The 27,359-nt window shown below is 51.1% G+C and overlaps 10 protein-coding genes across 10 annotated transcripts; 5 read left to right on the plus strand and 5 right to left on the minus strand.

The window, feature by feature from the left end:
* Window positions 1–2,614: 2,614 nt before the first annotated feature.
* Window positions 2,615–3,967, plus strand: BCR38DRAFT_322362 (uncharacterized protein; the record flags this gene model as incomplete). The annotated part of the gene is made up of 1 exon (XM_040854779.1): window positions 2,615–3,967. A coding segment is annotated over one exon (1,353 nt), but the record flags the coding sequence as incomplete, so codon positions are not given.
* A 1,923-nt stretch (window positions 3,968–5,890) lies between these two features.
* Window positions 5,891–6,553, minus strand: BCR38DRAFT_408505 (uncharacterized protein; the record flags this gene model as incomplete). Its single annotated transcript, XM_040858274.1, has 1 exon — window positions 5,891–6,553. One exon carries the CDS (start codon window positions 6,551–6,553, stop codon window positions 5,891–5,893), a length of 663 nt encoding a protein of 220 aa, XP_040717549.1.
* Window positions 6,554–7,784: 1,231 nt separating this feature from the next.
* Window positions 7,785–8,698, plus strand: BCR38DRAFT_339892 (Erv1/Alr family protein; the record flags this gene model as incomplete). The annotated part of the gene is made up of 3 exons (XM_040855732.1): window positions 7,785–7,946; window positions 8,061–8,137; window positions 8,305–8,698. 3 exons carry the CDS (start codon window positions 7,785–7,787, stop codon window positions 8,696–8,698), a joined length of 633 nt encoding a protein of 210 aa, XP_040717550.1.
* Window positions 8,699–9,449: 751 nt separating this feature from the next.
* Window positions 9,450–11,139, plus strand: BCR38DRAFT_430759 (nucleophile aminohydrolase). The gene is made up of 6 exons (XM_040860060.1): window positions 9,450–9,802; window positions 9,875–9,920; window positions 9,974–9,988; window positions 10,049–10,083; window positions 10,176–10,416; window positions 10,479–11,139. Exons 1-6 carry the CDS (start codon window positions 9,769–9,771, stop codon window positions 10,795–10,797), a joined length of 690 nt encoding a protein of 229 aa, XP_040717551.1. The 5' UTR covers window positions 9,450–9,768; the 3' UTR covers window positions 10,798–11,139.
* Window positions 11,140–14,286: 3,147 nt separating this feature from the next.
* BCR38DRAFT_340065 (cyclin-domain-containing protein) lies at window positions 14,287–15,784 on the plus strand (the record flags this gene model as incomplete). The annotated part of the gene is made up of 2 exons (XM_040855748.1): window positions 14,287–15,534; window positions 15,608–15,784. The coding sequence occupies 2 exons, from the start codon at window positions 14,287–14,289 to the stop codon at window positions 15,782–15,784; spliced, it is 1,425 nt and encodes a 474-aa protein (XP_040717552.1).
* Window positions 15,785–17,357: 1,573 nt separating this feature from the next.
* On the minus strand, window positions 17,358–18,306 carry BCR38DRAFT_523338 (acyl-CoA N-acyltransferase). The gene is made up of 2 exons (XM_040865256.1): window positions 17,908–18,306; window positions 17,358–17,842 (listed from the first exon to the last, which is right to left on the minus strand). Exons 1-2 carry the CDS (start codon window positions 18,186–18,188, stop codon window positions 17,593–17,595), a joined length of 531 nt encoding a protein of 176 aa, XP_040717553.1. The 5' UTR covers window positions 18,189–18,306; the 3' UTR covers window positions 17,358–17,592.
* Window positions 18,307–18,852: 546 nt separating this feature from the next.
* Window positions 18,853–19,863, minus strand: BCR38DRAFT_484207 (uncharacterized protein; the record flags this gene model as incomplete). The annotated part of the gene is made up of 1 exon (XM_040863722.1): window positions 18,853–19,863. The coding sequence occupies one exon, from the start codon at window positions 19,861–19,863 to the stop codon at window positions 18,853–18,855; it is 1,011 nt and encodes a 336-aa protein (XP_040717554.1).
* A 303-nt stretch (window positions 19,864–20,166) lies between these two features.
* Window positions 20,167–22,324, minus strand: BCR38DRAFT_367348 (major facilitator superfamily domain-containing protein). Its single transcript, XM_040857244.1, has 6 exons — window positions 22,006–22,324; window positions 21,778–21,895; window positions 21,532–21,731; window positions 21,049–21,447; window positions 20,559–20,995; window positions 20,167–20,499 (listed from the first exon to the last, which is right to left on the minus strand). Exons 1-6 carry the CDS (start codon window positions 22,204–22,206, stop codon window positions 20,304–20,306), a joined length of 1,551 nt encoding a protein of 516 aa, XP_040717555.1. The 5' UTR covers window positions 22,207–22,324; the 3' UTR covers window positions 20,167–20,303.
* Window positions 22,325–23,527: 1,203 nt separating this feature from the next.
* BCR38DRAFT_430768 (major facilitator superfamily domain-containing protein) lies at window positions 23,528–25,741 on the minus strand. The gene is made up of 2 exons (XM_040860061.1): window positions 25,349–25,741; window positions 23,528–25,288 (listed from the first exon to the last, which is right to left on the minus strand). Exons 1-2 carry the CDS (start codon window positions 25,422–25,424, stop codon window positions 23,841–23,843), a joined length of 1,524 nt encoding a protein of 507 aa, XP_040717556.1. The 5' UTR covers window positions 25,425–25,741; the 3' UTR covers window positions 23,528–23,840.
* A 12-nt stretch (window positions 25,742–25,753) lies between these two features.
* Window positions 25,754–26,832, plus strand: BCR38DRAFT_183671 (uncharacterized protein). The gene has a single exon (XM_040853955.1). It carries the CDS (start codon window positions 26,075–26,077, stop codon window positions 26,747–26,749), a length of 675 nt encoding a protein of 224 aa, XP_040717557.1. The 5' UTR covers window positions 25,754–26,074; the 3' UTR covers window positions 26,750–26,832.
* The last annotated feature ends 527 nt before the right edge of the window (window positions 26,833–27,359 follow it).

Here is a 27,359-nt window from a genome sequence, read left to right on the forward strand (position 1 = left end):
GAAGAAAAAAAACATCTTTTTTTGGCCTTTATATAAATCTGGTCCGAGAGAATGGGGAATAAAAAGAAAACAACAAAAAGATAACTCAGACAATGAAAAATAAACAATACTTTCCAGAATAAGTCTTGGACAATGACCTAGGAATTAGTCTCCTTCACAGCCGTCCAAGCGATTCCCGCTGTTCCAGCAATCGCAATTGTTCCCAAGCACGATAGACATGCCGGCCGGGGATCGCAATCTGTCAATCGCTGTCCTGTCCTGTGGCTCTGCAGCGTCAGCCCTGGAGCGACACCCCCTTAGCGCGGGGTGGTTGTAGTTAAGGTAACCATAGACCCCCCTAGTTCACCGACCACACTTTTCTTTTTAAATCCGCAGAGATTTTTCGCAGCAACTCCAGCCCAAATATAACGAAATCATTCTACAATTAGTTCTAAATCGATTCTTAATCGATTCTACTGCATTATCTTTACTATGGCTACTGCAGATATCTTCCCTATTATCCAAAATGCCCGCTCTATGTTTAGAGGTACGCAAATTAGTAGCCGAGCTCAGGAAGAGGTTGCTATTTACGATCGCGCCCATAGAGCCACCCAGTTGACGATACGGAGGTCAGGGTAAGTAAATCAATTCGGAACTACTTTCAAATCGATTCTAAAGCGAAATTATATTAGCCTAGTCCTCCGCGTATTACCTCGCTCACTCTCGTCTCGGCGGAGGCAGTAAGTGTGAACCTTGGTGGGCTTTGCTAAGACCACCAAGGTTGCCTAACACCTTCTGTAACGAAACCTCTAATAGTCTAGCTGCGTAAACCACTAAAGAGTCTGTAAGGGTTTGTGCTAGTAAGTAAGTCCTGCTGCGGAGTGTCACGCCGTGCTAGGGGTTGCAATCCTTGCCACTACGCCACCGTATCAGATGTCTTCACCAAAAGAGACCAATACCAAAGTCCCTGACTTTGATATCTGCAACCACTTATCAATCTGTTCAGACCAGTGTAGGTCAATCACGTGACAAACGTCACACGGAGTCCTCAAGCAATAATATCAGGGTCTGACGTATGGAGTATAGGGCTCTGGGTAACTGAAGTATTCACGTGAGCCTTCAGGTTAGACTCATTGCTGAAGCGACCAGTCTATGAATTAATTTAGAATCAATTCTAGAGTGATCTAGAGGTACTTACAGTCATACACATACCACCGGAAGTGGTAGGCATACGGCAATAGAGCTCACCAACAGCTAGCACGACTTCATCTTCCTAGACTATACAGAATTAGTTTGGAATCGATTAAGGGCTAAAAAAGAATCAGCTTAAAATCGATTCGAAGTTAATTTAGAAATGTACTTGCTGTGTCCTTGTATGACGACATCGTTACGTGGAACGATTGGTTGAATTGCCTGGAAGAAGTAGCGGATAACGGGTTGTTACTAGGGAAAGCAGAATCGAATCGAAATCGGAATTCAAATTCGATTCAAATTCGATTCTGTGGTCAGCTGGACCCAATTTTCACATATTTTCAACCAATGGGAATGGAGGGATTATCTACCCCACTATGGTCACCTGGACCCAGTATTTTAACATCACGTGAGGTCATGGTCGGCTCAACTGGGGGGTCTATGGTCACCTTAACTGTAGTCTCAGCGCGGGTCCCTCCTCAGGCTGATTTGCCCGTGGAAATCCCATAATCCCTGCCTCGCAGATAGCTGCTGGTGTTTCATCTGCGACCGCCACTAATCTAGGGTGTGAGATTGGGAATAGCCGAGTTGCCAAGTTGCGGTTTCTAGTCTCCAAATGCCAATAGTCGATCCCTATCTAGAAAAAGTTCTTTTGATGAAAGTGTCCTGTTCTGTCCCGTCCCATCCGATCTCGTAATGTCTTCTAAACTCGTCGCGTATTCTTCGTCCTTTGTTTCTTTTCCCGATCACCCGTCTACGAGGACTCAATTACGCGGAGCAAGGTAGAGAGCGCGCAATTGCCACCGAAGCCACCCCGATTCTTTTCTCGTCCTAAGTCTGGATGTCAACTGGAGTGAAGCTTGAATTTCCCGTGGCCGTATTTGTGTGGGGAAAGTTGGAAGGTTTTTGAGGCCGACCAGGTCCTGGAGTGATCGACCGAACCAAAATCCATTCAGCGAGAACCGACACCTTCGCCTTCCTCCTCCTCCTCCTCCTCCTCCTCCTCCATCACCTCTCCTACTATTCTTTATCGCACGGCAATGCGGTCCTTACAGTGAAGCGGCCGTCCATGTTTCCTTCTAGTGTACCGCGTGTCTTCGTTCTCGCTGGCCTCGCCCTCCTGACCCTTGTATTCGGCACCAGTTACTATCTTTACGACGATGAACCCTCCTACTACTACCCGCCAACAAACCCGCAGCCAGCATACCTCGAAGAAACCGTCAGCGACGCCATTTCCACGGGAGTCAATGAGCACATCAATAAGAACTTGCCGGGGACGGTCCCTGGGCAAGATACCGCCGAGGAGGTCCTAGATCTCGACGACGTTCACAATGCCGGCAATTCCGCGTTGAAAGATGTGATCGACGTCATCGCCACCGAGCCACTACCACCAACACCACCACCCGCACCCGAGTCCGTCCCCCTAACTCCCGTTCTCGAACCGCCGGTGCAACCCCCGACCACGGGAAGCGACAACAGTGATGATCCACGGCCGCCGCCGACTCCTGGCCAATGCATCCAGGAATTGGATTTCTTGAGGCAATCCCAGCCCCAACTGAAGCTCTCAGACCGCGTCTCCTACTCGCGCCGATGCATACAGCCCGTCTTCTCTGGTAGCAACCGGACCGAAGTCGGCAACATCTCCGACTCCCTCTTCGGCCACCAGATACTGGTTAATATTGAACAATGTCAGGACGTCCGACTCCCCAGATGCGTGCCCATACGCCTGCCCGTCTCGAAGCCGTATCCGAGGAAGAAGTACCCGCACTTCATCTTCGGCATCGCGACGGATTACACGCGGCTCGCCGGTTCCCTCGATGGTTTCGCCCACTGGCTTTCCAACACGGACTCCAAGCTCGTTGCCGTCGTGACCGACATGCACATGCACAACTCCACGCAAATCAACAACCTCAAGCTGGACTTCCAGCATGCTGGCGTCGACGTCGTTTTCGAGAAGCCCTTCGACGCCAAGCACAGCACCTCGCAATCCCACTTCATGGTGCTGGTCCACATGCTCGCTCTCGGCGACGCCGCCTCCGCCCCAACGCGCTGGTACGGCCTCCTCGACGACGATACCTTCTACCCTAGTTTGCACCCCCTAGACGACGCGCTCAGTGCGCTAGACCACAACCGCGATTTCTACGTCGGCACCTTAAGCGAGGACTTCAACGCGATCCGCAATTTCGGATTCATGGCCTTCGGCGGGGCGGGCGCTTACATATCCGCTCCCCTGGCGCGGAAACTGGGCGCCAATGCGGCGGCTTGCGTCGAGAGGCCTACCGAGGGAGACATAATCCTGCGAGATTGCGTGTACCGGCACTCTAAGGCGAAGCTGACGATGCTACCGGGGCTGTATCAGCAGGATATGAAGGGCGACGCCAGCGGGTTCTTCGAGTCCGGGGTGCAGGCGCTGAATTTCCACCACTGGAAGAGCTGGTTCAAGGCGCCCGTGGTGAAAATGGCGGCTACGGCCAATTATTGTGGAGATTGCTTGATGCAGCGGTGGCGGTTTGGGGTTGATGAGGTGTTGGCGAACGGATACTCGATTGCGAAATATCGTGACGGACTGGAGACTCTCGATCTGGATCGGATGGAGGGCACGTGGGAACAAGCTTCGCATAATTTCGACTTTAGTATTGGGCCGTTCAGGCAGAGGTTGGGGCCGGAGCTGAAGAAGAGCTACAGGCTGGAGGAGGCCAAGATTGAGGAGAGTCGGGCCGGGGGGTTGAGACAGTTGTATGTGCATAGGGGGAACCACAGCTCGGGGGAGTTTGACGAGGTTGTTGAGCTGGTTTGGGGGACTTAGTATGTCTCACCGCCGGTTGTTAGGAACCTGGGATCAAACGAACTATAGGGGCGTTCGTTGCTTGCCATGGGTGGTGCGAGGATGAAGGGCTCGTTTCCGTGAAAGTAGAAGATTGGAGGGCTGGAATTCATGGGAGAAAGAGGATGAAGGGACGTATCCTGGATAGAGGGGACAATCGACCTGAGAATACCCTAGAATTTCATTTAGTGGCTTGGATACCTTAATCAGTCAATAAATACTGTAAAGACTATTTACCTACGGACGGGTTTCTGTCGATGGATCTTGAGAGATTCTCACATCGCTCAACTTTTAGGATAACCAGCCAATATCCGCCAACCTACTTAGAGGTTGATGACTCCTTCGAATGCGGTGAATCAGCGTACTCCATCGCTTCACAATCCGACAGAGTGTCACAGGCGCAGGTACGCGGCCGTAAGGGGGACTGGGGCATCGGGGGGTGGGTTGGGTTACTATGGAGACGACGCAAGACCCGGCTTGGATGAGATCCCGTGGCATGCGACCTATGATGTGGTCGATCAGATAGGACAAGTTATTGTTGAATGCCCAGAGGGCGGTGTCTGGAAAGTGCTCCGCGGCGTGTCGATGGTGTCTGCGACATGTTCAACGTGGAATCTTGTTGGGATTCCATCGCTTCGTCGTGCTTCTGCTGCTGGATCTTTAGGTCCTGCTCATGCATCACTCCCAGCAAACCGAGCTCCTCCACATGTCGGTTCGCCATATCTTTCATCTCTTTCTCAGACAGCTTAGCCTTCTGTGTCATATCAGTTCCATCACGCGGTCACTTGGCCCTTCGTCAGGATCGTTGGATTCTTCGCGTGCTCATTTTGTAGAAGCTGTTGTAGTGATACAGTGTTCAGGTGCCAAATCTTTCGAGCTGTTATGCACGTTATTTACCATCGTCATATGTCTCGGGAAATTGTCGAGTCTCGGGATCGGACGGCAGTTTCGCAACTTGCACAAGTACACGCCATCTTTCTCGTGTACGCCGGATTGGTGACGCTGAGCAACCGGTACAATGGTACAGCCGATCATGTCGCTTTCTATGTACTTATTTGAGACTTCCCTTATTTGCGAGTGACTTTGAGCATCCAGGATAGGTACGGGGGGACATGTGGTACCTCAAGTACCACCATTAATGCAAGGCTCAGTCATTCCGATAAAACTCTTTGAATTACGTTCAACATTTGAGAACATTCCCGACGCAGTTGGCGACAGTGTCTTGAACTGTGCCAGTCCTTGTTGTGGGAGTTGCGATGGGAAAGAGCTGTCGCTCTGTCACTGGGCAGAAGACTCATTCAACTCCATATTCGCAGAATTATCGCAGGTCACATGCATATAGTGCTGCGGTTCATACTGAATTTTTATTGTAAAAAGGTATCGTAGAAACGAGCGTGGGGAGGAATTCGAAGCAGGTCTCCTGCATGGTTGAGAGTAAAGGCATTAAAGAGTAATGATCGTACACCTTCGGATGTGAAAAGGCCCCGTAAACGAATGCAAGCCGCGAGAGTTAGGAGAGAGGTGAAACAAAAGCACAAAAACCGAACCCCGCGATTCGAGAAATTTATCCGTGGAAAGAGAGAATTCGAGATGCGACAACGCCTGACGAATAATAGAAGAGATCGAGAGAGCTTCGTGTGCTGGGCTTGCTCAAAAAGCCGTGTTTTGAGAAATATATAAAAGCCGAGCCCCAGCTCAGACGGTGATAGCGAAGGAAAAAGGGGTTGGTACCTGTTAATGTGAGTCAGCCATATGAATCGCTGGTTGAGTCAATTGCACCTTGATCATGCAAGTCAGGTTGCCGGTCACTGCTTGAGGTCTTCGTGCTCGGTGTATTCACGCTCGATGTCCAGGGGTGGGAACTCTTGAAAGTGTGGATGGTCGCAATTCAATTTTTTACGTGCTTGACTGCTCTCGCATTCTCGCCCATCGGTCGCTAATATACATTTTTTCCTTTTTGCGACAGCAGTAAGAGCATGAGACATCGTCATCCAACTCATTTTGGCCGGAAGACGACTGATTCCACTGTTGCTGGCTGGCCTGGAGTTGGGTTAAGCTGTATAGAGGGTTATGGTACTGGGCTGCCGCTTGTGTATCCAGGGCGAATGGCTGTTGGGCACCTATCCATAGGCCTCCTTGGACAGGGTAGCCTAGATTCTGGGAGCCCGGGAAATAAGAGCCCGTATTGTAATTACCACCTGGGAAGCCATTGCTTGACAAATGAAGGTCAGGCCAGTGTGAACCGCGGCGTGTATTTGAGGAGTGAACAACGGCATAGGAACCACCCGAGGTTGAAAGATTTGAGCTGATGCGCTGGCGTCGCTGGCTGTAATGACGGGCAAGGTCATGGCGAGACATGGCTATGCCGGTATCTACAAAGCCTGGGATTCCAGTAATCTGGTTATCTGGCCAATGTTCTGGGTACTCTCCGTCCGGAACCCTCACACCGAACAATTCTTCACAAGTTTGATTCAGGGGATCATATAGTTCCCTTCCCCGGTCTTCTTCCTGTGCGCGCTCTGCCCCCTCTGAGCCAGCGCCTGGATTATTATTGTCCATAACTCCCGTTCGTTTTGGCGTGGAAGAAGATTTCGCGTTGTAAGCCTTGTTCTTTTCGTCTTTGGAAAGAGAGTAAGAGTTTTGGTGGGCATGGCTATAGTTCCAATTCTCTATTCATTTTACCTCTATTTACACTGAAAGACCGAGTACCGCGCTCAAAGAAATTCGATCTGACGAAAAAATAGCTACATCATCAAGGCCCACGAGAACAAAATCGTGATGGTGCTTTCCTTTGACCTGCAAGTGGTAGCAAACAGCACAGTGCCTGGAGGCTGAGAGTGTACCTCTCGAGCAGTGCGACTCCCTATGTCGAGACTGCTCAACTTTCTTTGTTTAACAATTGTCATTCTATAGCTGTTGGAATTGTATCCTGCCAACATGCATTCTGTTCACAAAGAAGTGGTTTGCCATGTTGCGTGGTGTAGCATGATGGTTGATGTTAATGTCGATTTTGAACCTATGGATCCTGGAACATGCAATAGCGTGACGGGCGAGGGGCAGAACTGCAATAGCGCCAACAAGCAGCTCGTCTCGAACATAATCTATGTCCATCGGGACATTGGGCTGGAGGCTGAAAACATGCGGCTCTACTTCGGGTTCGCAGCTTCTCAGGTGTTAAAAGGGGTAATGAAGAGCGTGCATACCCCTATCTTGACATCGGCACCATTGCTAAATACTTCAAAGAGTTCAAACCTGCGATTTAGTAGTCGTGTGCAACCTCAACAATATACATTATACCAGCCTACTCCTTCCGTTGTAGTAGACGCCTGCGATTGGCCATACGATTGAAGGGCCAAGGCGGTGAGAGGAATTGTTGTATTTGGATGACAATGTGGCAGAAAGCGACCCCACCTGAAGCGGGAATGGTGCCGCCAACCGTTTCTAGGCTATTTAGCAGATGCTGTGCCCCATCGGAAGATACCCTGTAATATTAAGTGCTGATCTACTTCAGACGAACGACTCCTCCTATGGTTTCACGATCACATGTTGGGCCTGAAACTTCAATTACTCCATTTCCTTGCTTTTCTCAATTTGCTAGTTACTCTTCAATCATTCCTTTCTTCCATCATCCTTCGCCTTCGCCAGATTCCCTTGGACAAACTTGTCCTCGACGCAAACAAAGACGTTCTCGATTGCTGCACGAGTCCACCCCCCTACGTCAATTCACAAACCCCGGAATATCCACATACGGAGCAGCACACACACACACACACACACACACACACACACAATGGCGCGGCACCTCTCGGTGATCGTCATTTTGGCGATTACTGCCTTCCTCAGCCTTTCTTTCCTCATGAACTTTGGCAGCAGGACCGACCAAGTCCCGCAACAATGGACCGCGCCCGTCGACACGAGCAGCCAACAAGGCAAAAGCAGTGCACCGGACCTGGTCGTGTCGGACTCGAAGGCGACGAGTCCGAATCTTGCGGTGGGCGAGTCCAAGTCAACTGACACGAAAACGACCGCTTCGAAACCCAATAAGGTCGATATCACTGAGTCCAAGATGGCCGGCTTGGAGATCACAAGCGAGCTTCTGACGGGCGATGTGATTGCACCCAAGTTGGAGAACGCCACCGCAAAGTACGTATACACAACATTTTTCCGCTTAAACTCTTTGAATCGAGAGGCTGGGAATCGAGAGCCCAGCTGTTTGGTTACAGTGCAGCCACCGGCTCTGTTGAAACTCAATCATCACCCCCGATTTATCCAGTAATACAACAAACGCTAACATGCTCACCTTCTCACAGAGCCGAGCTCGGCCGCGCCTCCTGGAAGCTCCTACACACAATGATGGCGCGCTTTCCGGAGAAGCCGACCGCAGACGAAAGCCAAGCGCTGAAATCGTACATCCAGCTATTTTCGCGCCTCTATCCCTGCGGCGACTGCGCGAAGCACTTCCAGTCGATGCTCAAGCAGTACCCACCGCAGGTGGGGTCGCGCAACTCGGCGGCAGGCTGGGCCTGCTTTGTACACAACCAGGTCAACGAGCGGCTGCACAAGGAGCTGTTCGACTGCAACAAGATTGGGGATTTCTATGATTGTGGCTGTGGGGAGGAGGATAAGACGAAGGGGGCAAAGAAAGAGTATAAAGGGCAGGCGGAGACGGAGGAGGAGTCGGGGGAGTTGAAGAAGGACGGGTGAGTTTTTCTTTGTCGTCCCAAGATGGTGGGAGGTCGAGGAGATGAATTGGGGATGCTAACGATTTGGTAGATTATCAGAAGCGAACTGATGTGGTGATGTTTTTGGAGCATGGCGAATGGTGTTGGGAAAATATTTATGAACTTTTTGGATCTATTTGGGGTACATGTTCAGGATCATTTCGGCAATATCATTGTTGTACAATTGGCAGACATCTAACTATTGAACCATTCATTGCCGTGGGTCATTTCCCTGACGCGGGTCAAAGCGGTCGGAATCGAGGTAGCTGTCCTAAGCCTCTGAGAGTATCTCTTGCCACAGACAAAAGGGACTTTGGTATGCCCCTATTCTGACTTAACGGCGTGTTTGCACGGCTCGGACAAGGAGATACGGAGCTGTTCTTCTTCTGCCATGCCAGAGAATGCCGTCCACATTTCTGAGGCTGCGATTGCTTAATGCTGTTGTAGATAGAATGTCTGGGCCGAGATATGCCCAAGTGATGATGCCTCATGGACCGAGGTGACTGAAGAGGCAGGCGTATTAGATTCTGTGGGCTGGATGCTACTGCATACTGCATATAACAGATCCTCGCATACCCTGGCGTCATGCCGGACTCGTGTTGTTGTTGTTTGGGCTCCCCGCCCGTACACGTTGGACCGTTGTGAATATTTACACCAAAGTCGGAATGATAATCACTATATGACGAAAATGATTCAGATGATCCACCAAGAGAAATTATGAGTTTACAATGCATGAGAGCCTAACGTGATAAGACCTCAGCGGCTCAGCCTTCCATATAGGCTGAGCTGAAGGCGAAGCGCACGTGGCGCGTTCCGATACTTGCGCTTGCCAGCCTCGGCCCGCCAGGCTAGCCAACGCGTATGTGAGCTGCCTGAGCTACAACGACGTTCGGAGCTTTCCATAACCTGAAGACCAAGCTTCCCATTTCCTCCAGAACAACCACGATTGCCTTGCAAGCAACGACGAACTCTCCCACTGCTGTCGAAATACGAGATATCTCCACTCAATCCAACCGACCAGTCGATTTTCGCATTCATACGACGGCATTCAAAATGGAGTTCGGCAACAAGGGCGTACTGAATGAAGGTGCGAATAGCTTGGATGGAGTATGGGCGCTTGCTGGAGAGACCATTGAGGGCTGACGGATGGTTCTACTAGATGGCATTCACGTCGACATGGACCGATTAAAGAAGGGCGAAGTCAAGTCAGTTCAAAAGACGTGTTGATCTGTGGATGATTGCTGACTGATGAATCTAGCCTGGGTACCTCCATGTGAGCTTCAACATCGCGAAGCACCCCCAACCCCCCGCCCGATGCTGATATCGTCTGTAGTATGGCAGTCACATTCAAGGATGGTGTCATTCTGGGTATGTTCACTTTATTTTCGCCTGCGCCAACCTGTCGCTCTATACACCGACACCCGGGAAACGAAGCTGAACATCTTTCTCTGTGATTGCAGGTGCCGATTCAAGAACTACAACGGGAGCCTACATTGCGAACCGAGTGACAGACAAGTTGACCCGAGTCCACGATACCATCTGGTGCTGTCGCTCCGGCTCCGCAGCCGACACCCAAGCCGTTGCTGACATCGTACAATACCAACTGGGCATGTTCGCCATGCGCAACGGCAAGAACCCCACGACACAGACTGCCGCCGCCATATTCCAGGAGATCTGCTACGCTAACAAGGACAGCTTGAGGTACGCCATCATGACTGCTCGATCGCCTCTTCACAACAATAGCTAACGTGGTTTGTTTACAGCGCAGGACTCATCATCGCAGGCTGGGACGAGCGACACGGCGGCCAGGTCTACTCGATTCCCCTGGGCGGCTCGCTGCATAAGCAATCCTATGCCATCGGCGGCTCGGGTTCGACGTACATTTACGGTTACTGCGACGCGAACTGGCAGGAGGGTATGGAGGAGAAGGAAGCTGTGGACTTTGTCAAGGGCGCTCTGCAGGAGGCTATCAAATGGGATGGCAGTTCCGGTGGTGTCATTCGCATGGTGGTCTTGACGGCCAAGGGCGCCGACAGACATCTCTACCTTCCGGACGAGGAATACAAGGTGCGGCATGATTAGATGCGCCAGGACAGGCAGCAGCGCGTTGGGAAGGGGATGGAATGCGATGGGAAGACAAATCTGTACAATACTTGCCAACGAAAGAAAGCATCTACAGTGATGCAGGGCAGTTGCTCGTGATGGCTTCAGCTGGTACGGCAATGTGGAAGCAATAAATGGCGGACATGAGAACAGTCATCGTCGCCCATCCCTGAATCCTCGATGTCCAGCGAGCTCGACATTTCGTGACACTTGTTAAATCCATCGCGCACCGGAAGCTTCATCACAGCTGGACAGCTTCGGCGTCCAGATCGCAGCGTGGCAAGTTCCATGGCCTTGGCATCAGCAGGACCATCAAGCGGTGAAGAAACAGTTCTGGCGAATCATGATGCGATATTGCCGAGCTGGCGATGGGGACCTGCTAGTCCAGTTTTGCGGATGCAGGACCCCTCATGGACCACGAATTGGGTCACTTGCAATTCACGTTCCATCTATGCTGATCTGTGGTTTCGAAAGAAGATGGAACGGCGACCCGTGCCATGTTCGTTACGTACTTGGATTTGGGTATGCTCAAGTCATGGTTACAAAGATGTAGTTCTTATTGTGCAGGTGTCTGCCTGCCTGTGTTGCGGCTATGAAGATAGGTGCCATGCGATGGATCGGCCAGAAGCATCGAAGATTGAGAGAAGGAAGAGACATGGGATGCCTTTGCCATCAACCCACGCTAGCGGCCGCCCAATGGTGATGACGAGGCTGGAGACTGGGCACAGGATGCCTCCCTGTTTGAGCTGACTTAATGGGCATAGGCGATAATTTCTCGAGCAGCGGTGCACCTGGTAACAGCTAGCAAGCAAGGCGAACTTGGATGTGCGCCTTCTTATGAGGCTGCTAGGTTGCCCCCCCTTACGGATCAACAGATGGTTCAAGCTTCAGTGGCAATACAGTCCGTCCACAAACAAACCCCATGTCAGCCAGCCCTCTCGAGTCCAGATTGGGCCACCAAGTGGGCGCTTGGGCCAGAGACAAGAGAGACAACAAAGATGCACGACAGGCGTATCGCGTGGGATTGGACCTCGCTCGGATGCAGCGTTGGCTGGTGCGTGCAGCTCAGACGGCCGGGAGTTGGCGATTGATTGATTGAGGGGTTCCAAAAACGTCCTGGCGGTGGAGAGAGCGAAGTCGTGGGTGTGGAATCTCGATCCACAGGTGTGGATGTTGGGTCATGTATTGTGGAATCTTTGGACCGATTTGGACGTCAGTGTCGAAAGTCGAGATGCCGCTTTTCAAGATTTTGATATGCGTAGAAGCCTTCCAAGGTTGTTCTTTTTACGCGCTGCAGAGCCATGACTCGAACCCTGAATCGCATCAATTTTGGACTCCGCGGTGCGGCGAAAAATAACCGCAACCAAATTATTACCCCATGCGCTGTTCTCGAATCATTCTCACGTATGGTTTCCCTAGCTATATCCAAACCAACTTCTGGAAATGCGCATGGTGAATCACTGCTGGCAACTCGGGGACAGTAGACGCAATTGGCTAAAAGAAAAAGGCGGGTTAGCTGCTTGCATTTGAAATTAGCAAAGATGGATCACGCAATACGGGCCCTGTTAACGCCTGTCTTCTGTCATACTGTACCCATCATAGGCTGATCAACCAGTCTGCTGCTTATCAAGTCGCAACAAGAACCTGGACGTGCGCCTGCAGGAGAAAGGAAGCCAACCAAGTTTTGGGACCAAAGCCGGAAATACCACCAAAAGAGCAAACAACCGCACTTCCATCCCAGGATTGTCCTTGAGTTTATGGGACTTCTTCTTCGCCATCTCCTTCCGTGCCCTGTCTCTGCAACATGGAGACTTTGGCCATTACCAATCTATAACTCCACCTGGTGAGTAACGCGCTTTATGTTCTCCTCCGTTTGTGTCTGCGTGGCTCGGCCCGTATCATGAGATTATGGCGACGGCTCTGCTACTTGCACAGCCTCGTTCGGCCCAGATCTCGCATGGCCATGCCGTGTCCACCTTATCCGCCGGCAGCGCAAGCAACCAGCCAGCTAGAGGACGGACTCGATCCCATCCATCACAAACATGTGCGAGACGCATAGATTGATTCACTGACCCTTTTCTCCTGCAGTACTTACTCCGTAGACCTTCAGCAGCATTGCTGCTTCTCTTTCCCCCTTCACTCTCCATTCCCAATTCTATCCTGCCGGTCAAAGGGATACCGACGTGTTTTTTGGTCTTCCTCCATCCTATCGCGCTGTTCTTGCATTATTTTTGGTTGAATGATTGACTGCTTCTATGTGTTCCATCTATTTTAATCCGCATCTTCATCCTCTTTTATCCTAATCGCGACTGGCCGGGCGACCGACCGCCCTTTACCTCTCCGCAGAGGGCCCAAGAACTGACCAACAGACGGTCTTTATGTCATAACCGTGCATAATTGCCTGACGTATCCTGATTCAAACCTTCGCCGCCGCCACCACCACATTTGGGGTCCATCTCCATTTTCGCAAACCAAACCCAAGCACTCCAATCTAGCCCTCAACCACTCCAAACCTTCCACATCATCGACCGCGGCTCTACGGGTTGCGTCAATACCTTACGACAACGTGTGCGACATCATATTCAAGTCGCCAACACCTAACATACCTGTCACTCTATTCTACTTGGTGATCTTAGCTGATCCATCAAGATCGCATCAGCATCACGTTGCGTTGGGAGCCAAGTGCATCCTGCCTGATCTCTGCTGCCACCCTGAACAGTAAGCCCCAACTCCTCATTCAGCCGCTTTGTCCCCCCTCTGCTTCGTCATCGCACATTCCTTCCCTTATCCTGTTTGTCGTCCGGTGAATCGTCCTGTGTATTGAAGAGAATGAGTGACGCCGTCGCTATTGCTGTGAAAAGACGACGAGAGAAGTTGTGGTGGCCCGATGACGATGCCGAGAAAGCCCTATCTGATCCGACGACTACCTGCATCGCACCGTCATGATCAGGAGCCTACGCGCCTTGCCTTGCTACCTCACAGCTTGGCCTGCCTTTACCAACCCCGCCCTTCCTTCGCGCTGCTTTTTATTTTGTCTCCCGTCCACGGCTCTTTGAGAAGACGCCTGAGGCAAACCACCTTCTTCCACTTCACGTCCCGATGTGGCACCAGTCGCGCACTGCCGTCGTCGGAGCTGCGGTGCGACATGTACTACTGTAGCAGAGAAATGACAACTATGCCGGCCATGTCTTTTCATTATGCCGCGTTAGGCTGACGGGGCTCCATTGCCCAAATGCCCCCCACCCCATCTGTCGCTCTCCAATGCTCTACCGTCAAACACCGTCACTTCCGCTCGAGAGTCGAAATCACACTAATATTGACAATTTATTTCCAGTCTCTGATCGCTGCTTCGAACTTCCGCACCCCATATATCATCCGTCTATCTTTCCACGAAACCCGCGAACATAGTATGCTATGGCTGCCATAATCGGGGACTACGCCGCGGATCACTCACGGTTGCACCACAACATGATAGCACTGCACCACGACCATCCGCGCACGCGAGAAACAGGATACCGATCAAGCTCGATAAGTCGACCGAGGGAATCTCCAGCTCCGCAAGAGCGATCGCGTCCGCCAACATCACCCACACGCTACAGACAAGCGTCTGTGTCAAGCACGACCCCATCCAAGCGGTCGTGGGAATCGACAGAAGCGGAAGCGACAGGCGAGCAGAAGCCGGTGTCCTCTAGCGGCGGGGCATCGCGCTTTCCTTCGCCGCCGGACTCGTCCTCGCCAAATCCATCATCCGCTCGTCAACGAGCGCAGGAGGATAACAGCCCCACAACCTACATGGCATCCGCAACACAAACAGCTGCTGCGGCAGTTGCTACAGCCAATCCCGTACCTACCCAACAACCTTCGCCCGAAGCCGACGCCGAAGCCGAAACCGACAAGTCAGTTCCGCCGCGAGCAAAACCCTATCATGCATCCACCCCGCAAGGACACACAATAGTCGTGCGCGATCTCGCACACATTCAGAGTCTGGCGAGAGCCGATATGATGAACAGCGGGAATGGACCAGGCATACTGAACGATCCTCCCCTGCAGGCCATGAAGTATGAGATCAGCGGTATGCCGATCGGGGACATAATCGAGATGGTGGCTGCGTTACTTACCAAAATAACGACCACCAACGACCTTCAGCACGACGCTTTGCACCGAAATGCGGCGCACCAACAGACGGCCGCCAGCCATAACAATGATGGCGCCTCCATGAGCCCATTGAGCAGCTCGGTGCTTGCTTTCCACGGCAAAAATGTCCCTGCCATAACCATTCTGAGCTACTTGAGTCGAATTCACAAGTACTGTCCGACAACCTATGAGGTTTTCCTGAGTTTGCTAGTCTATTTTGACCGCATGACAGAACGCGTGAATAATCTGGTGATGGAGGCAGAGGAGACGAGGCGGCAGTCGGTTTCACAACAACCTGTGGCTGCAGCGTCACCTTCAAAGCCTAGCGGGCACGGCATCGTGGATACCAACATGAAGGACGAGACCAGCGACGATAGCGATGAAACCGACTCCGACCTTGCGGATGATGACAACGGAGCCAAGCCGGCAAGTGCCAAAGAATCAGGGCCACGGCAGGCGCCGTCACCAGCTACATACTTTGTGGTTGATAGCTTCAACATTCACAGATTGATCATTGCCGGTGTGACGTGTGCTAGCAAGTTTTTCTCGGATGTGTTTTACACCAACTCGAGATATGCTAAGGTATGTTTACCTCCTGCTGTTTGCAAGTTTGTACTTTTGGGCTGGCACAGATGCTAATATGTGCGGATTCCAGGTTGGCGGTCTGCCACTAGCCGAGCTCAACCATCTCGAACTCCAGTTTCTCCTCCTCAATGACTTCCGTCTTTCCGTGGCCGTGGAAGACCTGGAGGCCTATGCGACCATGCTTGTCGAGTTTTACGCTCGTGAAGTTGTAGCACAGCGCCCAAGGCCGTCTACGGGGACGGAATGAGCGAGAATGGCAGGTGATGGACTCTCACAATGGGCCCAGTGTCTTATTGGTTATCCAATTAATTCCCACCAGATATGGTGTTGGGGAAATGATTTACCGCATCATACCCGGGAAAAATCAACAAGGTAGCTATCGATGGTTGAGCTTACTCTCCCGTTGGACCTTTCAGTTCTTGGGACCGCTTTGGAGGCTTCCGCGTCTGGAGAAAGCTTGGTGCAAGCTTGAGGTTGATTGTCAGTCGGGAGGAAATGGCGCGCAACTGAAACGTTGCGCGGGGACGGCGGATGATGTCATGACGATGCGACTGCAATGCAACTACAACCCGCGAATACCTAATATCTGATACCAGTAATGTGTCAGTTCTCTCTTTCCTACGCGAGACAGATATACTGTACGTGAAAACTTTCCACCTCATAGTAATATCGGTGGATGGGCACAAGGAGGAAGTCGAAGAGAGTCACAAGGACCTAGGAGAGAGACGTGACGCCGTTGGGAGCTTGGACAGTCGAGACAGATGAGACCAAGATCAAACAGACGAAGTATTCATGGAATGGGTTGTAGACAATGGCCGAAAGTGAAGGGGAATGGGACGAGGGTAGATTCGTGCCTTGTCAAGACAGAAGGACAAGAAAGGAAACAAGGCTGAGCTCTATGAAAAGTTGTTGTGACGAGGGTGAGATGCTCAGTATTTACGGTTATTTTTTTCCCTTTTGATACCCGGCTAGATTTTTTTCTTCGGGCGAGTGAGACAGGCGAGGCGAGCGGGTGGGAAATTTATACATGAGATGTTTTGTGCGCATGGCAGGCCATGCTTGATATTGTGACTTGCAGTTATTAACGAGCGTGTTAACGCGAGGTGATACGGATGGGCTCTGAACGCAGGGTAGCAGTAGTTGCAAGGGGTCCCGAATCGAGTCCATGGTTGAAATGGCAGGCCGGAATTGCGAATATCTAAAGGCTATACACAATTAACCCATGTGCATATTCGTCTGTAGCCCAATATTTCCCACCTTCCACCCTTTTCGCGTTGAATATTCTTCCACACCGCGGATTGACTAGCTATTCACGGCAGCAGCTTCGTGATGACTTTCATGGATGGTAACTATTTCTTTGGTTCATTATATTTCGGTCGTCGATTGAAAAATGCGGATGGATAGAGGTGATGTATAGCCTGGACATTGGTTGGTTGGAGGAGGGGTTTATGTCGTGATTGGCTTGCTCGATATCAGACAAAACTTGATGACTCGAAGCTAGCCAGATATAGGTAACTTAGTGAAACCATCCACGAGTGTATAACAACAGTATCGCCTGATTCCCCACTATCCGTTCCGTCTGGTTCCAGTACTGCATTGATTATTCGTCCTCGTCCATGGTCGAGATAGCTCGTATGCTGTCGTGCTTCCGGCGCTTAGCAGCCTTCATGCTGACACAACCCCTGGCATTTTGAAACACCAGTAGGGTTGGACCTTTATAGGCAAAATTATCCCTTGAATCAGTATATCTCGATTAGCTGCCAGTTCTAAGACAACGGCTCTGTGATCAACACGGGATTATATCAGTGAAATCATATCTACCGCTGTCATCAATAAAACTTTTCTGTACTTAAGGCCCCTATGGCCACCTTAACTTGTTCTAATTTGGGAGAATAGAGACAAAATCAATTCATGCTTTGTTATAGCTTGCAATAAGTCCGATAAATTGACCCCGGACTAGCAAGCTTATAGGCCCCCCCTTACCGTGGAAACCAGAAACTAAACAGTGCAGAGGCTACGGGCAACTACCCTCTCAATGCATAGTCTGAAATCGCCTCAACCCCTTTCATAACCCGACTTAGCCTCCTCATAATACTCGGACATGATCCGTCCACTTCCGTCATACCCACACTTGACATAGAACGGCTCATTCTTCTCGCTGCACCCCAGAGTCGACTTGTAACAGCCTACATTCTTCGCGACTGACGAAAGCGCATTCAGCAATCTCAAGCCAAGCCCCTTACTCTGAAAGACTTCCAAGATGGATACCTCTTCGACGTGAGCAACAGAGCCGAGATCATGAATACTTCGAGCAGTATCAGCCTTGTCAAAAGTTTGCGGAGACCTAAGAAAATTGCAAGGATGACGTACAACTTTCTCTCGACTACCAAAGCTCCCGTCCCCACGATGCGGCTTTCGTGCTCAATGACCAGGATGTAGTGGACGCCCTTGCCTTGCGTGACCATCCAGTCAAAGCGCTCTTGAAACTGGGCTTCGGTGACATCTCCAACGTGTGTGAGTACTCGTAGGCAGTCTAGGAAACCTTTGTTGTAGTCATCACGTTGCAAAGGACGGATGTTGTAGGAATCGGGGAATGCGGAGACGGTCTCGGGGGAGATAAGCGATGCGGAGAACAAAGCTTCCGATGCCATGGTCGAATGAACGGACTAGAGACCGATACAAGATTTAGCATCTGCTGGATACAGCCGACTGCGCAGATGGTAATACCGATGGTGCTGGGCTTCTTCGAAACAGGGGAAAAGAAACACGACTCGCTGCGGAGATGATAGCATGATTTGCCGGTGCTGGCCGGCCGAATATGTGGGGCAGTTGGCAAATAGGAGGACGAGTAGCGGTTTCGAAGCTCGAATACAACAGAAAGTTAACAAAGACGGAAAACGCAAGGTTACGGCATTGCCAGAGCCCTCACAGGTTGTACATGTTTCTCACGACTCAACGACATCCGTGCAGTAGTTTAGACCGAGTCAATGACCACGACTCATAGCATCTCGACGGCATCTACGGGTATAAGGGACACAAGGGTTGATCTGGACTTGATTCACACGGGAAAGGCACAATTCTTGCCAAATTTATATACAGGCCGTGAAACAGTGAGCATTAATGAATAAACCTACTGTCGCTCTTATCAAGAGAGATATACGAGATAAGGCCTGACCGCGACACAAACTTATCGCAAGAGCCAACTGCTGTTCCGGAAGCAGAATTTACAAGAACGTATCATAACCCCATCACGTCTTGGGAATATGCTCCTAAAGTACCATTTGGGACCACCAGTCGACGATTCGCGGCTTCCCCTTACTTCGCAAACCTCTTCGCCAGCATAACCGCCGCCCTCTTCAGCAAACTCTGCTTCCAGTTCTCCTTACCCGCATCTCCGTCACGCTCTCCACGCTCCTTCCCCTTCTTCTGTCTCCCAACAGCCTCCTTCGTAACCCCCACGATGAGCTCCTCAATCCCTGCCCCCTTCCATTTCCCTCCCTCCTTCCCCTTCCCCTTCCCTTTCCACTTTCCCTTCCCTCTTTCCTTCTCTTTCAAATGATGTCCCACAACCCCCCTAGCGGCCTCAGCCACAAGCTCCTCAAGATACTCGATGAGCAATCTCTCCAATAGCCCCTCCCGGAGCTCATCGACGAGCTTATCTAGCAACGCGCCGAAGATCAAGTCTCCAAAATCGTCGGATAGCTCTTTCAGCCCTGTTGGGCTGGGCCCTTGGGCGCCGTGGCCGAAGAGGCCTTGAAGTATGTCTTGTAGACCGGCGTGGAAGGCGTTTTTGGAGTCGCGGGACGCGGATGATGCATGGCCTGAGGTTGATCGGGTGCGTGATCTATTGTTGTGTGTGGGGGCATGATCTTTGCTTGGATGCCGGGATCGAGAGATATGCCGTTGTGAGGGGCGGGAGCGGGAGGTGCTGCGCGAGGTTGGTCTTGGTCTGTGAGGGGATTGTCTTTCTGAGCGATCTTTTCGATCGTCTTCTGATGTTCGGCGGCGGCGTCTGTGGTGATGGCGGTGTCTTGAAGGCGATTCTGCTTGCGATTGCGACGCAGTGTCCATTTTTCGGGGTTGGTGAGATGGAGGGCGCGAGGTTGGCTCGTCTTGGGATGGTGGCTGGACTCGAATGGAAGGTACGTAGCGCGATGTACTATGATGTATGGATGGAGGAGGAGGAGAATCTCTGGGCGTGAGGGTATCATCGGGTTGTGAAGATGTTCTTTTTGTGCGATCTTCGGTTGCTCTTGATTGTTGCGATGTCGATGTCGTGCGCGGCACCAACAGTTGCGGCGTGTAGACACATGATGGATGCGACATTTTTATGATAAGGCAATGTGAGTGCTTCGGCTTAGATAGATCTTCAGCTCTTTCAGAGGAAGTCTGGCAAAATGTGGGTTGGTTGGGTTGGATATGCCTGAAGGACTTTTCCGGCCACAGTGAATCTGCCCTGTCCCGGTTGACTTCAAGGTGAAAAAGAACGCTATATTGGTAAATCACTGGTAGTTCTCAGTCAGGTGTTGTTGAAAGTTGATTGTAGATTGGTTACGAGTGTCGGAAGTCACAATTATAGCAATGTCGAGCCTGGTGAAGCAAGCATCATGTTAATATGATGTAGCAATATGAAGGGAGAGGTGGGTGCATTGACGGACTCAAGCTACATCTACTTTAATGCAATCGGACTCGAACTTCTCCCATGAGAACATTCAGGAAGTCACACTGCGCCTACCTCAATCAAACGCTGCAAACTCTCTACTATGCTAGAGCACATAGCGGAAGCCCTTGTTGTCAATTTCTGTGACATCTTGCATCCCGGCTTCAATGGCCGCTTTTTCCTCCTCCGCAGTCAAATGCCCTGAGGTGGCTGCTTCCCGGTCTCTCTTCTTGTTCACGCTCCACATAAACAGATACAACACAACGACCATGACCGTCTTGACGGAGTACCCAATCAGAATGCTACCCACATATAAGTGAGCCACGAGACATCTAGATAGCAAAAGGGAGGAACGACTTACGCGATATATGCCGAATGGTAGAATGGTGCTTCATTATTAATGAAAGTCTGCGGCCCAATGATATTACCAATGCAGTATCCCACAAACAGGAAAGCCCCAGTAATCTGCTTCTTGGTATACCCAGCCACATTGCTGCTCACCATGGTCAAACTCATACTGAATCCAACAGACTGAAAAGAGCACAACCAGAGCGCAACGAGCCTGCCCCATTTGTTGTCGGTGCCATCTGGGCCTGGCGAGAGCCCAACTAGAGCGGCACCGCAGATGACGCAGATCGTGTTGCCCACGAGCATCGTTACGCATCGCATGTTAGGGAAGCGAGAGCTGATGTACCCGGATGCCAGCAGGGACACAATTTGGATGACAGAGCCGGGGATCTGCATGTACTGCGTCTCGAGCACATCAAAGCCAAAGGTTTCCAACACGATGGAAGTGAACTAACCCCAGTCAGTCCCGGCGCAAACAACTACAGAAAAAGGGGGCAACTTACACTCGTCTGCGCTGCATTCGGAATCTGCGCCGCAATCGACATGACCAAAAGAATCCAGGTCTTGGGATCCCTTACGGCCTGCCACATCTGGTACCTTTTAAAATGGTGATTCTTGACGCCCTGGCGGTTGGCCGCCACCCGCTCCACAGCGACCACTTTCTCCGCTTCGGTGAGGAACCGTGCGGAGGACGGTATATCGGGCATCAGGAAGACGAAGCCAATGCCCCAGGTTAAGCTGATGGATCCGAAGATCAGGAACACGTACATCCACTGCGGGAGGCCCGAGGTGATATGGCCAATGGCGTAGCCGAGCAGCCCGCCAAAGATGCCGGCTACGCCATTCATGCTGTAGTAGGTTACGAGGCGGAGGGGCTGTTCTTGTTGCTTGTACCACATTGCCTTGTGAATCTCCGTCAGTAACTCAATCACCAGTAGGAGAAGGAAGAGAAAAAGGTTGTCGGGTTGAAGAAGAAGGGAAAATACCATGATGAGGACGAATCCTGGGTTCACAACAGCTTCCGTCACGCCTAGAAGGAAGCGGTTCGTGGCTATACCGGCAAATGAACTGCATGCGGGCGTGGTGATGACGAGGATTCCCCAGCCGATGGCTGTGCTGCCGATGAACTTGCCGATGGGGAGGCGTTGCAGGAGGTAGCCGGCTGGGTATTGGGCGAACAGATATCCTGTGCTGGTTAGCGAGGGTTGATGCAAACTGGCAGATGGGCTTACCGAAGTAGAAGATCGAAGATAGCCATGAGTAGTCTTGCCCATGTAGGTTTGTGCCTTGTTTGAGACCATAGACACTGGCAAAGTTGATACTTGACTTGTCGAGGAACTGGAGCATGTACTGAGTGGTGGAAGTTAGCAAAACTGCATGTCAGGAACTGAATATAATATCGGCTTCATCTCAGTTCCTGCATCGATGATATAAGAGAATGGCTTGGAAACACGACTAACCGTCATCATCAAGATCGGCAAGACATGCCAATCGATCTTCTTCAACACCCGACGGGCTTCGTCGGGGTCGATATCCGTAGAATCCTGTCGTCTGTAAAGTTCATACGCATCATCCAAGTCTCTTGAGAATGTTTCTCGAATTTTGGTCGTTGTTTTGATTGGATTCGGTGCAGTGGGAACCTGCAATTGTTTCTCGTCCATCTTGGCTGCTGTCGACCTCAGGTAGGGTGATCGGCGTTGTTACGGATGGGGTTTCGGACGCCTGCTCTCATGAACTCCTCTTGTAGTTCAGTTTGCAGTACGCAGAAGAGTTGATGGGTCATCGCAAGTGCAAAATGAGAGGCATATCCTGTATGCAGTTTTGTGAGCCATCATATAGCATCAGAAAGTAGAGTACGGCAGGTCGCTTCGGAGTCGGAAGCCGATAAGGGCTCAAACGGGGAGGAGCGGGTATGATAGATCCAGTAGATCCCGATGATGTTACGGCGAAGTGATATCACGTCAAGATACCCATGCATCGGCAGCATGCGATATTGAGATGATTGGAGGGCCGTGTTGACCCCTCAACTTACCCCGGCTACTTTCTTCGGCTACTTTCCTCGGAGAAAAGTTATATTCGTGGATATGATTCGTGGTTAGTCCTCAACAAGTGTAGATAAATTGGGGAATCGAAAGGCCAAGGTTGAGTTTAGTGTTACGGATGTACAAGCTTGTGGTCATTAACCTACTATGTGTGTTGATACCGACTAATTGGTCGCGATAGTCTTGTTCAACAGTTAAAAAAAAGTCGCTTAACGTATAAGGTATACTACTTGAATATTCGAAGACCATTCTGACGAAGCCAGAATCGGAAGCGCGTGCCGTCATGTCAGACTCCAAAGGCTCCATGGTCATCAATCCGTTTTTCTGCTGGAAGGAGTCTTTTTTCAAGTTGAAACGGGCTGGCTTATTATGCATCCTACTTGAGATCCCGATGAAAACCCCCAACATAGACAATAATTCCTCGTTCAGAAGAGGAAAGACTGCTGCGACTGTCTTACACATAGATCTGGCCGCAAAAGTTATATCTAGGAGGAGCCCTACTACCGCATCCGAGACACCGTTATCTCAGGATTCCAATAACGAACCGGAGTACCGACCCTGGAATACCAGGATATGGGTCTCGACCATGACATTTGTAGATCCCTGTATGTTACGTATATGATGATTAAGCAAAACAGAATTCTTCTGCCCACTTGCCAAACAACCTGGGACGCCCAGATCTGCAATTCACTGTAATTCAAGAATCCTCGACGTATAATTCGCCGGCCTGCTGGAACTGAGGAGTGTCAACTAACCAAGAGGGTTGGAATCTTGGGTTTCTCAGAATGGAAGGATGCCGGGGTTCATGTGTTTTGGAAGCGAGGGTTGTGGTGGTTACTAGATCCGGCCCTGGCAGACTACTTGGCGTCACCCCTTGTATTAGCCAGGAATTGGGTTCGGAATGCGGAAATACTGTTCACGAAACATGAATGCATATTCCGATGGATTATGTTGATGTAAAATCTACGCAAAAGCCGAGCGCGGTACATCATTGTCCATTTGGAAAGCAGCGGATTCTCAATAGGTCAACTTTGCTGACAGCCTGAAAGCTCCCCCTTATCCCGATCAAGCTCGTGCATTCATTCCAACCAGTGCAGTGCCCATGAGACCAACAAACCAACTGACTCAAATGAGGTGTGCATCTGTCTGTTTCAAGCTCGCGGTCACACGTCGAGAAAGTTTCAATATCCGCATGCGGCATGTCTGGATGTGATGCAACGAGATGAAGCGAGAAAATCTAATTCTTTTCTTCTTTAGTCCTCCATCTCCGTAGAACTCGCCAGCTCACACTCCCGCATCATTCTCCGTTTCCTCGAAAGTGCCACGTAGCCAGTCGCCAATATTAGCCCGGAAGCAATCAATAGACAGTCCGCCGTAAACCCAATCAACCCGTTCCATCTCGCCTCCCTCCCATCTCCAAGAATAACACCCGCAATCGGGCTCCCTATCAACACCGCAATACCCGAAACGAAGCACGTCATCCCCAGCCTCGTGCCGACCCTACTCATATCCGAAGTGAAACTGAACACCCCAGCGGGCTGGAGACTAACCACGCCGCCCGAGATCATGCCATACAAGACCGCGAACACGACCATACCGGACGAATTGCGGATCCCCAGCCAGATGAAAGCCAAGACGGCAGAGAGGAACGACATCGTGGCCATCACTAAGGCCGGCGCGCCAGTATGATCAGCGATGTAAGGTGGCACGACCCGACCAATGATGCTGCCAGCATTCATGAACGTCACCATGTACGGCGAGAAAGTCCTCGACGCCAGACCATGTTCGAGAGTGAAGAGCTCGATATAGAAGAAAGGGATGTAGAGCCCCACGAAAGCAAAGAACCCACCAATGGCGAACGTGAGAAAAGTGGCTTCCTTGAAAGCCGACGTGTCAACCAATGCCCTATGATGTTTCGAGGGCGGTAGCCGAGTCCGCAGGAACACGAGGGGGGTTATGGCGACGGCTAGGAGGATGAAGGCGATGCATCGAGTTGCCCATGCGAAACCAACCTTTTGGAGGAGTTGATTGAAGACAATGGGTAGAATGACGCCCGCGAGAGGCGAGCCGGAGGAGGAGATACCCGTTGCCAGGGAGCGACGGTTGGAGAAGTACTGCGATATGATGGCAGTGGATGGGAGGAACACTATTCCGCATCCGACGCCGATGCAAAGCCCTTGAGCGAGCACAACTTGCCAGTACGTGGTGCAGAGCGAAGTCATGAACTGGCCGAAGACGATGAGGAATAGTCCGCCCCAAATGAGTTCGACGAAGTACCCGGCGTCATATAGAGGCCCCGAGATCATGCCACCGCAGAGCAGAATGCATCCTTGCATGGACCCGATCCAGGAGATGTCGGAGGATGAACTGTCGGGAAGGGCATCCTCGTAGTATGTCTGGTACACGCCGAAGGTGTTGACGAGGCCGAAGGTGCAGAAGATGACACACCAACTAGAAAAGACTTGAAGCCAGGCGTTGAATCCGCCGTCTGGTGGCGGAGATGCTTCGGGTGGCGATTGGGGAGATTGGCCGGCGGTTGAGCCGGTGATCACCGACTCTTTTGTTCCCATCGAGCTGGTTTCCGGAGCGGGATGATGTTTTATGTCCATTGTCGACATTATGTTAACAGTAGAGGGCCGGCGAACCTGGCTGTGTAGACAGTCAGCTCGATTCAACTTGTCGAGTTCGCCGGGTGAGAAGACTGATGATATCAGACATTTTCCAGAATCCTCAGCTGAGTCGGACAGCGGCGCAGGCTCACTGATAAGTAGCAAGGCAAAACCGGGATCAAGAGCACCCATGATTGCCGCGCCCAAGATCCGAAGATACGGATCCATAGACACGGATCCATTGTGCCAGCCCTACAGACCCATCAGGGCCCAATGTTTCCTATCCAGAAGGGCGACTGGCTTGTTCGCGACTATGGCATGAGTGGACCGCATAATGGGACCACCCGTAAAAGTTCGGTGGAGCCGCTCCGACATGTGGCCGAACGATGTAATACCTTCAGATTCGTAGACAAGGTGCCTCGATGACAATCGAATGATTGATGAACGAATTCTTGTTCAGTCGCTGTGGGATTCAAGAAGCTCGAATCGTCCCCTAGTCGGCCGCCAGAAAGCGAGTGGTCGTTAGTCCGGACATGAGAAGTATGTCAAAGAGCAGATGCCGTGGCGAAGTTCAAACATTATTGTGTACTTGGGTGGATATGCACAGCCACAATGTGGCAGACAGGTCACCACCCCTATCCGTCTAGCAATATCGATGGACTAGTTGGAGACGCAACTCATTATGTACTACTGAAATTTTCCATCGAGCAGGAATCGCAAATACCTTGGATTGCAGAGCCATATAGTGTGACCAAGCAGGGGACTTCCTTTTTAGGGTCGATGTCGTTGATGAGTTGTTGGCAATACAGGCAAGAGGGTTGTATTGGTGATGATGATGAGACTGAGTCCCAAAGGCTGCAGCTACGGCAGGGCTACCTATGGGCAATTGGCCCAAGCGCTGTAACCAGCACACAGGCGGTGTGCCTGGGGCACGTAACATGAGTCGTGAGTTGCGAGTCAAACATGGTAATATTGCTCGTGCGAACTTGACAGGAGAAGAGAATATACCCGAGAGGTCGTATTCCCACCTACCCTACTCCCCCTTAATTTGGCACCGCGAGAAAGCCTCGTATCCTGATGAACAAGCAACAAGAGCTACACATCCCCTCGTCCGTGACTCTCCAAGTTTCCGAATCTCCATCGAGACTGCCTCGTGCCCCCTTGATCGAAGCCCTTCGCATCAGAGCATTCCAAAGCAGTTGGACCATGTCTATCCTCTGATGCTCCGCAGCACCCTCAAACGCAGTCCTGTCGAGAATCTGGCCTCGGGCCGTGAAAACATCAGCACCATGATAGAGCAAGAAACAGGCGATGTTGGGATAGCCGCCGACGACTTCCAACCTCGGCGTCTTTTTGAGTGGCGTGCGACTGACGTACCGCAGCGTCTGCGGATTCACACTAGTACACGTGTCGGACCTTATACAATCCAATATGACCACATTCTGCCAGAGTGGGCCCACTTGCCTTTTGCGGGGGTGTGGTTCAACAACTCGAAAGGTGTCGATATGTCAGGTTTCGTTATCTTTTGTAAGTGGGATACTCCATGTATGTAGGATGTTCAATGCTGTGAAGAGCCGATGGGCAGGTAAAACGACTTTTCCCCTTGGAGCATCATGAAACTATGGTCCATGTAATTTTCCTCAGCTCCAAATTCAAACAAAAGCTGAGCAATAAGAAATCCCTCTTTTCATAGCCAAATTAAGAGCTGTTATTCCCTCATCATCGACCGCATCGATGTCGGGGTTCGAAAGGGAACTCGTATAGCACTCGACATATTGACGCAATCCGACATCGTGGCAATATCCAGCGCAGAGTTCCCGCCAGGCCCCGACGATTCATATCTGCCCTGCGAGCTAACAAGACATCAAGACAGTATATGCGGCCATTGGCCACGACCATGAGCAAGGAGACTGTGTTGGGTCATTATTAATGAGAGTTGACGTCTGCACCGCCTCCGAACAACGTTCCTGCCATGCTGAGATTGTCAGACTTGATCAGACAGGCGTCCAAGAAAGACATTTGAGACCCGACACATCCACGCGGCGTCCCATTCGTGTCTAAATCAGGAACAGTGTGAGCTCCTTGTTGGCATTGAGCGCGAGTACGCCGAATTCGAATTCCCGACTGCTGGGGTCTTTCCTACTCTATGAATTGCGATGGGCT

The sequence above is a fragment of the Pseudomassariella vexata genome (assembly GCF_002105095.1).
Source record: "Pseudomassariella vexata strain CBS 129021 chromosome Unknown BCR38scaffold_5, whole genome shotgun sequence".
Classification (NCBI taxonomy): domain Eukaryota; kingdom Fungi; phylum Ascomycota; class Sordariomycetes; order Amphisphaeriales; family Pseudomassariaceae; genus Pseudomassariella; species Pseudomassariella vexata.

Bases quoted from the DNA above. Each gene is read 5' to 3' on its own strand.
- BCR38DRAFT_430759 (XM_040860060.1), top strand. From the start codon at position 9,769: ATGGAGTTCGGCAACAAGGGCGTACTGAATGAAG. The intron at 9,803-9,874 runs GTGCGAATAGCT...TGGTTCTACTAG, and splicing joins CAAGGGCGTACTGAATGAAG to ATGGCATTCACGTCGACATG. The intron at 10,084-10,175 runs GTATGTTCACTT...CTGTGATTGCAG, and splicing joins CAAGGATGGTGTCATTCTGG to GTGCCGATTCAAGAACTACA.
- BCR38DRAFT_523338 (XM_040865256.1), bottom strand. From the start codon at position 18,188: ATGGCATCGGAAGCTTTGTTCTCCGCATCGCTTATCTCCCCCGAGACC. The intron at 17,843-17,907 runs GTACGTCATCCT...TACTGCTCGAAG, and splicing joins TTGGTAGTCGAGAGAAAGTT to TATTCATGATCTCGGCTCTG.
- BCR38DRAFT_367348 (XM_040857244.1), bottom strand. From the start codon at position 22,206: ATGGACGAGAAACAATTGCAGGTTCCCACTGCACCGAATCCAATCAAA. The intron at 21,732-21,777 runs GTAAGCCCATCT...TAACCAGCACAG, and splicing joins ATCTTCGATCTTCTACTTCG to GATATCTGTTCGCCCAATAC. The intron at 20,996-21,048 runs GTAAGTTGCCCC...GACTGGGGTTAG, and splicing joins CGAATGCAGCGCAGACGAGT to TTCACTTCCATCGTGTTGGA.
- BCR38DRAFT_430768 (XM_040860061.1), bottom strand. From the start codon at position 25,424: ATGGATCCGTATCTTCGGATCTTGGGCGCGGCAATCATGGGTGCTCTT. The intron at 25,289-25,348 runs GTGAGCCTGCGC...TGATATCATCAG, and splicing joins TTTTGCCTTGCTACTTATCA to TCTTCTCACCCGGCGAACTC.
- BCR38DRAFT_183671 (XM_040853955.1), top strand. From the start codon at position 26,075: ATGGGCAATTGGCCCAAGCGCTGTAACCAGCACACAGGCGGTGTGCCT.